Source organism: Euphorbia lathyris, chromosome 8 (genome assembly GCF_963576675.1).
Source record: "Euphorbia lathyris chromosome 8, ddEupLath1.1, whole genome shotgun sequence".
Taxonomy (NCBI): Eukaryota; Viridiplantae; Streptophyta; class Magnoliopsida; order Malpighiales; family Euphorbiaceae; genus Euphorbia; species Euphorbia lathyris.
Window position 1 is genome coordinate 37,001,004 of NC_088917.1, and position 10,862 is coordinate 37,011,865.

Below are 10,862 nucleotides of genomic sequence, written 5' to 3' on the forward strand. Positions count from 1 at the left end.
TGAAGTATAAGGGTTTTTTTTTAAAAAAAAAACTCAAAAAGTATGAATTAATGACTTATTAGTTAATATTATAAATGTTATTTGTGGGTTTATAATGACTTGGGAGTATTATTTGTGTTTTTTATAATGACTTTATGACTATAATTTGTGATTTATATATTTATGTATCTTTTGAATTTTCATTATAAATTATATATATATTATTAATTGTATATAAAATTTGTCGTATCCCCGACGTACCCGTATCTCATATTTTTTAGAAATGTCGTTTGCCGTACCCGTATGCGTACCCGTATCGGTGCTTCATAGCCTTTACCCGATCTATTGGGGATCTGTCATGTTGACAATGGCAGCTTCGGGTAGTATAATGCCTGGTTGAATAGTTGGTATTCTCAGGTTTATTCATGTACATGAGAGTCTCTTCTACTATCTAGCTTTTCTTTTACTTTACCCTTTTGGATGGCGTGCTCTTGTAGCATGACGTTGACGACGTTGTGGACATATTCCAGGTTTTCGGTCAATCTTCGGGAGATTACGCCTAGGAGACTTTGTTGCTGGGTGTCTAGAACCTCAGGGTTCTCCGCCATATCTAGAGTCAGATCGTGATCGGCTTGAAACTGCCATTGTGCTCCTTTTTCTAATGTAATCAACTCCAGAGGTTGGGAGTGTACTGGAGGAAAGAAGTTGGATGGAACTAGTTAAGCGAGTTATTGTTGTGGTTTATTCCACGCTCACTGCACGAATTTGATGTGGTTAAATCCTGAAAGTTCATTTAGAAGCTTGTAATTGGACAGAAACAATGTGGGTCATTGTTCGGCTAATCCACTCTAATGTCTAAGTCGGTTTATGATAGGACTCGAGGATGAACACAACTGTAAATCAAAATTATGATATAAGCTTAATGAATGAATGAAGTAGTGCATATTGAGTTGGGCTTACTTTATTTATATTACAATGAGACTGTAGAAGACGGTTGAGAATTAAGGAGCGGAATGTGCTATATATCACCTATTGATATGTGAACACGCACCCAAATATCGAGACTTGATATTCCTCAAATCTACTAGGCCTGAGATTTACGATTGGACGTGATTGCAATTTAACTGGTCCTTTTGAGGATCTCTACATTTCGTGACATGTGTCACAAAGTATCTTTTGTAAGACATGTCACAAAATGGATGGAGGTCCTCAAAAAATCCGGACCCCTTAAAAAGAGAGCCCCAAAATATTAAGATGCTGGCCAGTGAATAGTTAGCTCAACGACAATAATCAACGTACCTAAGTAACTTAAGAGAACAAAAACGCTTTTAAAAAAAAAAAAGGAGCAAAAATTTTACTGCATTCATGGTTAAGAGAAAGGACCATACTTGGAGGGAAAAAAGAACCTTCAAAATGATGGCAATGAAAAATTATTTTCTGAGTGCGGTGTTTCAAGAGAAATCATCAACTGATATCAGTCGAAATACAACCAACTGGTTTCTATTAAGACAAGGTGAAATTCTGATATGGGAAAAATGGGTTCCAAAGAAATCGGTATTAAATTTCATTAATCATCAAATATTAAACGTCTACAAGCTCCGACTTCAACTATGATACAAGAAGAAAGAATGTGGAAAAGTAAATTGAATTTTTCTTAAATCACAAGCTTCACGTCAGTCCTTATGGTAGTTAGATAACTTCTTCCTTGTTTTCTGCATTTCCAAGGCTTCGATTCCGTGACAGTTTGGTTAGCAACACACGACTGGAAAAAAGAATGTCGAACGGAAAGAGAAAAACTCTATTTCATCTGCACAACGTGGAAAATGGGCCAAGGCATTGCATATACTTATCCTTAAACTCCCCAATATATTTACAGAGCTCAGGAGTCATGAGGTCCTTGAACGATCAAAGTAATCCGCTGTTTACCACTATCTGACCGAAAGTTCTCTCCTTTGAATGCGATCTGAAATTCAAAATGGCATCCACAGTAAATCTACAACATTTATTACTAACAACTGGTACATGCCCAAATGGTCCAGAAATTCAGTGAACTCCTACTTACCTCAACAGAACTATCGGGTGGAAACCACCGTAAAAGCACCCCAAGATGCGCCACAGCAGGAATTAGCTTGAAAAGCAGAGGAGTTGTTACCTGCAAATATTTTGTGCAAGTAAAACAACACAGAAAATTAATTTAAAATTGATTCTGCAGAACTAGTAATCAATGAAATTAGTCCCCTAATAGTCTAATCATTTGAATAATTTCCCCACTTATAATTTTGACATAAATCAATCAGAACTAAATTGAGTAGAATTATGTCCCCTTGATTTCCAGGGGGAATTAGAAATTGTAAGTTGAGGACGAGATAATCAAAACGAAATTCACAATATTCAGTGAGGAAAGAAAACATGAAATGCCAAAACCAAATTTTCAAAAAAATTAACCACATATCATGTCACTTGTGATATTGCTTTTAAATTTTTGGGTTACAATGTGATATTGCTTTCTACTACGAACGACCAACATGATACCCTGATGTGAAATGCAGTACAACATAAAAATACAGCAACAATTACATCAATCAGAGTTCAATGGAACAGTTTCCGTACCAGACTAAGAGCTGTTGTCCCAAGAAGAAGTAGGTATACCTTCCCCTGAAAAAGGTTAAAGCATTAGCTCTGCAGTAACTTAAAGTTTCAGCTTCCCCTAAGAGCTGTTGTCTTAGCTATGCAGAGGAAAAACAATATCTTCGAAAATATCAGATTATAATAGACCAGGACAATTAATATATAATATAATATATATATCGAACATATTTGTTATCCTAAACTTGTTGTTTCCCAAGGCAAGGAAGATTTTCATCTTAATGTCTCATAACAGAAAAGGAACAGTAGCACTAACCTCAACTAGATGAAGATTAGAAGCACGGCTGAGAAGAACAAAAGCAAACTCCCCTATTTGTGCCAGAGACATTCCAGCCTACAGCAGTAATATGCAGTGAGTCCGAAAACAAATTTACATATATAAAGATCAAGAGAGAACAATGCATGTAAGCCATCAAATAAGATCTTACAAGAAGAGCAGTCTTGTTGTTATAACCAAATCCCTTAACAACTGTAGTGATTATGGTTGTCTTTATAATTATGACTAATATAACAGATGCTAGCAATATATCCACATGGTTCCAGAGAAAATGAACATTGATAAGCATCCCAATGCTGGCCAGGAAGAGTGCAGCAAACAAATTCCGAATAGGTTCTATCTGATCAATAAACAAATGAAAGCGTTAAAATCCACAAGAGGAAAAACAACAAATGAACCGAGCAATGGTTAAGCACAAGTATAATTTACATAGCTATTCAATATTCCACATTGTCATGAAACCAATTGAACTAAAAGCTTAAATTTATAGTTAAAGCCCAATACATATTAATATCTGACACACATAACATTGTATTATCAGAATATTATGGGTAAGATTACTCAAAAGAATTTAGCTGCTAAGGGAGGCAGGAGGACCAGAAAAATATCATTCAGAGATAAGATGCACAATTATTCTGCACTGATCAAAAGACATGGTCTCAAATTCAAACTATAGAAACAAGAAAGCAAAGCCACAATATGTACAAATGACACTCAGTTCATTCAACAAACTAATCGAAGACCCATAATTAATGGGGAAACTTTCTAAACTAATCACATTATACATTAAATAAACTGATTGGCCTAAAAATGGCAGGGCTCCCTTGCCTATATAAATATATAATATAAGTAACTAGAATTAACTCTTGCTTCTTTGACAAGCACAAGAGTCTCATAGAAATACATACAGCACAAATAAAACTGCCAGATTAGATTAGCAATTAATATAAGCAGGATGCTAGTTTTGTTGCTAAGTTAGAATGCTATAGATTTAATGCACGTAAACGACTCTTCCTGAGTCTTCCTATGCAAACAAAAAAAATCCCACAATGAGCCGAAGGAAAATAAATAATCTGTAATACAGCAGTCCAATTGCTGCTAACCTTCTGTGTTGTATCCATTAAGATACATATAAAATTATATACCTCTAAATTTCCAATGACAGATCAGCACCTCACCTGTTCCAGTGTATGTTGAGCAAGGTCTGTTGTGGATATCATTACTCCAGCAGCAAATGATCCCAATTCTAAACTTAGGCCCAGCTTATCACTACACTGAAAATGATATTGAAAATTAGATAAGAATACCACTTAAAAACATAACTTAGAATCTACAAGGATGCCAGCTTCGGATTTTTCTCAATGAGCCCCTAAATATGCAAAAATACAAGGTAAATGGAATTTTTCACTCATAAAGCTGTTTAACAAAAACCACAAGTCAAATTCCTCTAGTAAACAACAAAAGGGAGTCAAATTCCTCTAGTAAACAACAAAAGGGCTATATGTGTAAACTTGACACACTAGACTTTCCCATGTCCATATATTTGATATAAATATCCGGCAAATTCAATTGCAAAGCACAATGCTAGCATAAATATAATACTTGAATATTTTTGGGTGAGGAGAAATTTAATACTTAAACACTTCCGAGTGGAATTTTTATTCTTGGGTCAACAATTTTACTTCAGTGCAATACTACCAGCATTTTGTCACAAATAGCATTAAAAACCATCAATTACATTGCAATTTATCAGCGCTCTAAGTACAACCAACAAAAGAAAATGTAGCTGTTTGCTCACTATTCCACATGGAAGGAAGCTGATAAGCACACAAATATTTGCATAAATAATTATGCAACACATGTTCTTGGAAGGACGAGAATGAGGGAATAGAACAAACCCAAGCTATAAGCAAGCAGAAAGCTACGGATGCCAATTGGTAGAGCTCATTGGTCTGCAAATTTGAAATTATGGTCATAGAAAAAAGTAATATACCTCCATGAAGATATCCATTTCAAAACTCTGCATGAAAAAAATGTAGCTCAATCTCTATACTAAATAGATGAGTACCTGTAATGATAGGCTCATCATCAGTTTAAGCAACCAAGGAATGCAAGTTCGAGATAATATTGACAAAACAGCCAAAAATGCAATCAATACTAGCAACCTGATTGGGAAAAAAAAAGCTAGTAAATTAGAATAGATTAACGAATATAACATTCAAAAGAATAGGAGGCAAACTAAAAAGATTGGTGTAAGATCTGTACATCAAAAATCATTGGGAAAGATAGCGAAATCCCATTTTATAAAAACAAAATCAAAATATAAGATCATGCTACTGAAACATATTTGAATGATCAAGGGATTCCCACTTAATTATTGAAGGTTGTGGAAGGAGGACATGAATGAAGAAAAAAGCAGAAGTTTGGATTCTTTAAAAGCCAGTCTTTGGGCTTCAAATTTCAATTTCTGCACTCAAAGGAGTGATGGAGAAACAACAGATCTAGTCACACATTTGCTAATTCCAAGCAATCATTGTGCAGCCCATAGGAAGAAAGTCTTCCCTTAGTTTTATTTAGTCCACATTCAAAGTCCTTCACTTACAATTTAGCCATCGAGATTACTCCTTGAAGAACACCAGAAGTCCCACCTAGAACTGGAAGCAAAGCGAATAGCAAACCAACAGCACAATCCTGGTTGGGCAAAAGTCAATGATAATTAAGTGAAAAGAACCTTTATCTATAAATTGATGACTTGATTATCAGAAAGCATTAATAAACACTAACAAAGTAGATTCAAGATAGTACAATCAATGTTTTGTGGAAAAGGATTTAGATTCGATCACCTGCAGAATAAGGGTGCCAATGGTGACCTGTCCTTGAAGGGAATTAGTAGAATTCTTTTCCATCAAAAACTTCAAAACCTGGAGCAGACATTGCAGCTTGTCAGTCATGAGCAATGCAAAAAGTTGTGCAATGCATGATGCATGTCCCAAGGATGTCTATGAGCGAATCTACATCAAAAGAAGGTTTTACCACAGCAGTTGAAGACATTGAAAGGAATGCACCAACAAACACACCCTCTGAAGGCTTACCGCCACATAACTGCAAACAGTAATAGATCACAAATGTAAGATTGGAAGTACAAATTTCAAATACCCATACCTATGCATGCCAGCATTAATCCCAATGGCTTGACACATCCACTAAAGATGCAGTGTAAACCGAGGTTCAAAGTCAATAAGATAAATATCTAAATTTAGAACACAGTAATTATGCAAATGCATACATCCAGCCCACTTTACTGTGATATCAAGTAGCAAGTTGCCAACTACTCCAACCAGAAAATTTAGGAACTCACAATTTTGAAGAATGATCCTATTGTCATCCCAGCTTTTGAAGTGATACAACAATATTTATTACAAGCATAGGGTTTCACATAGCAAAAACCTACCAAAGGATTCCATGAGCCACAGAAAAAAGGAAAAGACTGAAATCTATTAATTGAAAAATAAGGATATCAATATAACATTTCTGGCTTGTATAAATCTTATGATCAATCACTGACTCAAATATTTGTTCCTCGTGATTTGATTGAATATCACAAATTTAGACATGAATGTGGACAACCTGGCAAAGAAAAGAAAGATAAAACATTCTCAAAGATAATAGACCTACCATTGATGTAATTCCACATAGGAACATAAATAAGACAATTTGAAGCAAACCTCCCAGAACAGCAACTGCTCGAACAACCCGAAGCTGAAACAGAGGATGATAAACTTTGACTTGTGTACTAAAGACAAATTGGATTAATAAAAAATATAATAATGATCAATAAAATAAAACTCACCTTTGTTGTTGAGAACTCCAGGCCCAATGCAAAAAGAAGAAAAATAACACCAAACTGAGCCACAGTCTCAACCTATAGACGTGAATCAGGAAAGAAAAATGAAGACAACATGGTAAATTTTCCAATGAAAGAAATTTACGATCTCCGCATCTCCATCAAAATGTTGACTAGAAAACTACCAAAAAAGGAGAATAAATATCAAAAACTAAAGACAGCAGGACTTTTGGCTACCATTATAACAGGGGGAACACGCTTGATTATTTCTCGATACAACTTAGCTTATTGCTCTCAAATATCTTACAACAGCTTAATATATAAAAGCACACTATATTTCTGCCAACATCATGAAGTGTAAATTAATGAAAGCCTAAATAGCATAAGTTGAGCAAATAAAGTTGGACCTTTAAGAATAAAATGAGTTATTCAAGCAAATATTTGTTGACACGGAAGGGAAAGGCAGTCGTTATAACATCATATATTGCTCATTATGTCAAGCATTGGTAGTTGACTTGGCCAAAACGCTCAATATAATACTAGGGCGAACAAGGAATCACCCAGAAAGATTTTAGCAAAATCAACAGAACACGTTTGAATGCTTTCTAACAGACAAGCCACATACTTGCACCATTTCACTGACAAAGTTGAACCCCCCAGGCCCGATGACAGATCCTGCTAGCAAATATCCAGTAATAACCTGTAGAAAATTAAAATTACAAACTTCAAGAAAAATAATGTGCGTACATAATTTAGAAAAAACGGCATGCCCAGACATTGAATTATATCCTAGCATTGCAGTGTGTCATGAACTAAGCTTAGATCAAATATGATCAGACCGGTTGTCCAGCACAGGCAAACGCAATGCCACCACAAGTTGCAGATACAATGACGACAACCAAATCTGATATCAATCTACAAAGCAATAAGTATACAAATTCAAATTAGCTTACCAACCAAGTATAGAATAAAGAGTTAAGTACAACAATAAATAAGTGTACCTCAAGTCTAGCTGCAGCACTGGATATTTTGATTTAAAATTTGATATAATAAAGACATTATCCTGAAAAACATATATTTAAAAAATTTAATCGTAGTAATATTATCAAGACAGCAAACATGGTTTGAAATGATTATTACCTTTCTATCTATCAGCGTTGGGGTTTCCTCGGCTCCATTATCATTGTCCAAATTGAAAACATTCTGGAGCTTAAATGACCTACAATGAAACACAAAAACGGAACATCTCAAACAATGCAAATTCAGTTTTAAGGAAGAAATTAAGTAACAAATAAATTTGAAAATTATACTTTTCCTCTTTCGTGTCATTTTTCTTCGATTTAACTCTAGCAACAGTTTCCAAAACCGCCTAGCAACCCAAACGATACAAAGAATCAATCTTCAGAAAACTTCAAAGGAAAACATGAACAAAATAATCCAATAAAGTGGGAGAACAGGTGATTCAAAATAAAACATTATTTTCTCCTTATGAAACAAAATCAAGAATATACTGTCCGAGAAACAACCATCAAGTCATTATATCTCACAGTAACACTTGGGATCATAATACAACAGTATATATATATACACACACACACACATATATAGTAACAATAATAAACAATTATAGAAGAATTCATTAGTTGCTTAACATGATATAAATTATTAAGAAAAGTAAAACATGTGTTGCAATATATCTCATCACTGACTACACTAAATGCTAATCTTTATGCCCACAAAGTTGTCATTGCAAGAGATTGTTGCTTAAAGTTTGAAAAGAAGTAACCCTCAACCTGCTGCTCAGCTACACTGTTGTTGAAGCTTCCAGAATCAGTTGCTGCCAAATATAAAGAGAGGGACAAATGATAAATTAGATAATGGAAGATGCAATGACTCTGGTTTACTTTTTATGGAAAATAACAAAGAGGGGAAACATAATAATCACAAAAAGGATTCGAAGCATTAATACCCCCCAAAAAAAGAAAGAATAAAACTATAACTTTGCAGATTCCAGTGGAAATGAGCAAATAATACATGTGCTTGTAGCCTCATACAGCATAGGAACCAATACTTCTGCCTGAAATAGGCCAGCATTCCATGCAATCAATTCTAAGACCGAATTCAGTAATTTGTTTTCAGTAAATGCATAGATTTAGGTGAATGAAATCAGCAACGTATAAGGTCAATCATCAAGAGTAACCCAAATGAATGCATGTTAATGAGCACTTTAGATCTTAACCCAGAAGCAGTTAAAAAAAACGGGTAACAACTGATACTCAAATTGAAATTGGATTATCATTATCAAAGTACCAGGCACTTTAGTTATAAAGAAAGCATTGAAAAACAAAACAAAATAAATAAATAAAAAAAGATGCCGAATGCTGAAATGATTTAATGAAACCATAATCAACAAAAGCTAATTATTGCTTTCAGCTTCATTTTCCTCACCTCAGTCTCAAAAAAATTTACACAGGTATAATCTGAAATGCAAATTAAAACCTATTCAGGTAGTCAAACACAATTAAGCTAAATTCCTCTACTTATAGTTCAACGCTCCAAAATACAAAAAGAAACCCTAAAGCTGAAGTAGTAAACACACACACACACACACACAGAGAGAGAGAGAGAGAGAGAACCGTCGTTCTGTTCATTCTCAGGGAACTCTTTCCGAAGAGCGTCATCGATAATCTTGGCGAAAGTGCCATCTTTAGGGTTAGAAAGAGAGGCGTTGGAAACAGCAGTATCGTTGATGAAGTCGAGCCGATCTGAGTCATTGAGTTGAAGAGCGAATGAAAAGGAAGCGAAGCAGACAAGGAAAAGAACAAGAAAGGGTGATGAATTTGTAATCAACATTGGAGAAGAAGAAATAATCTAAGAAAGGAAATTCCTCGATTTTGAGGAACAATAGCAATGGACTGACTACAAACAGAAATGATGGAGAGCAAGCCAGCAAGAGTCAAAGTGTAGTCTATACTCATTCATCAAGCTCAACTTCCAAAGATCTAGAGCAACATAGATATTCATATTTAATTAATTCTGGTTCTCCCTTTCATTTCGGATTAATAAGATTATACGTGATTAATTGCTTCACTAAAAAATTATACATGATTAATGATCCGAATATTGGCAAGTTTTCTTCTAAATTTGAATTACACCTACATTATTATTTTAGGATAATGTTATAAATTCAACTTTAATTTTAAAATTATTATGTAATAAAATTGAATGGATTGATTTAATAGTTGTTGGATTGTTATATCAAAACTTTATATATTTTAACCGAGTTTTTTTATAACTGTTTTAATAATATATTAAATATTTTAGGTATTTTTTATGGTCAATTTGTATTTAGTATTTCATACCGAAAAAAATATCTAATATATAACAGATTTAAATATACATGTTGTTTATATAAATTAGTAACATAATAAAAAATTTACTCTTCCAAAAAAATATAATAAATATTTTAAATATAATTTATATATTAAGTAAATGTATTATTGATATTGTTAATATTATTTTTTATATTAAAAGTAAATCCATTTCTTAAAAAAAATGATAGAGGCAAACCTTTTTTTTTCCTTTTTTTAAAGGAAGGAAGTATCTTCAAATTTTTTATACATTTATTTAGACAAAATTTATTCACACATATTAAATCAAATAAGAAAATATAAAAAAATAAGGCAAGTTGACGAAGTTACTGTAGCAGAGCAATACGAAGCAGAGTCTCTGTGCGCAGAACTTGTGAGAACAGCGGTGATACCGCCGTCTGGCTCTTTTGGCCGGTGAGAGCTCTCACCTTTTACCTCCGCCGACGTCTCTCTACTAGGTGGAAGATCTGATGTCAAGCGAGAGCAGCGGCGCCGCCCACTCTGGTTTTTCAACCCAATCTCCGGCAGCGGGTCGGTACCTGGAAAATCCAAATGAGTTAACGGGATCCTGATAGAGAGTTTTGGAAGTCTCACCAGCACCCTTCACTCTCCTAGCCGACGGAAGCTCTCGTGGAAGGAAACCGTTACCGAAGCGGACATGGATGAGGACGAAGCTATGGAAATCACCCCGGACACTGAACCCGAGTGGCTGGAGGAACTATTGGTGGATTCGGATCTAGAAGAT

General features: G+C 34.5%; 1 protein-coding gene across 1 annotated transcript; it reads right to left on the bottom strand.

Annotated features, from left to right (window-relative positions):
- Nucleotides 1–1,519: 1,519 nt before the first annotated feature.
- On the bottom strand, nt 1,520–9,826 carry LOC136202469 (K(+) efflux antiporter 6). Its single transcript, XM_065993109.1, has 20 exons — nt 9,383–9,826; nt 8,540–8,583; nt 8,057–8,115; nt 7,887–7,965; nt 7,748–7,809; nt 7,586–7,661; nt 7,372–7,446; nt 6,753–6,824; nt 6,578–6,661; nt 5,936–6,004; nt 5,746–5,823; nt 5,505–5,593; nt 4,971–5,067; nt 4,801–4,854; nt 4,081–4,176; nt 3,054–3,242; nt 2,882–2,959; nt 2,590–2,634; nt 2,042–2,131; nt 1,520–1,942 (listed from the first exon to the last, which is right to left on the bottom strand). Exons 1-20 carry the CDS (start codon nt 9,597–9,599, stop codon nt 1,859–1,861), a joined length of 1,737 nt encoding a protein of 578 aa, XP_065849181.1. The 5' UTR covers nt 9,600–9,826; the 3' UTR covers nt 1,520–1,858.
- Between the last annotated feature and the right edge of the window lie 1,036 nt (nt 9,827–10,862).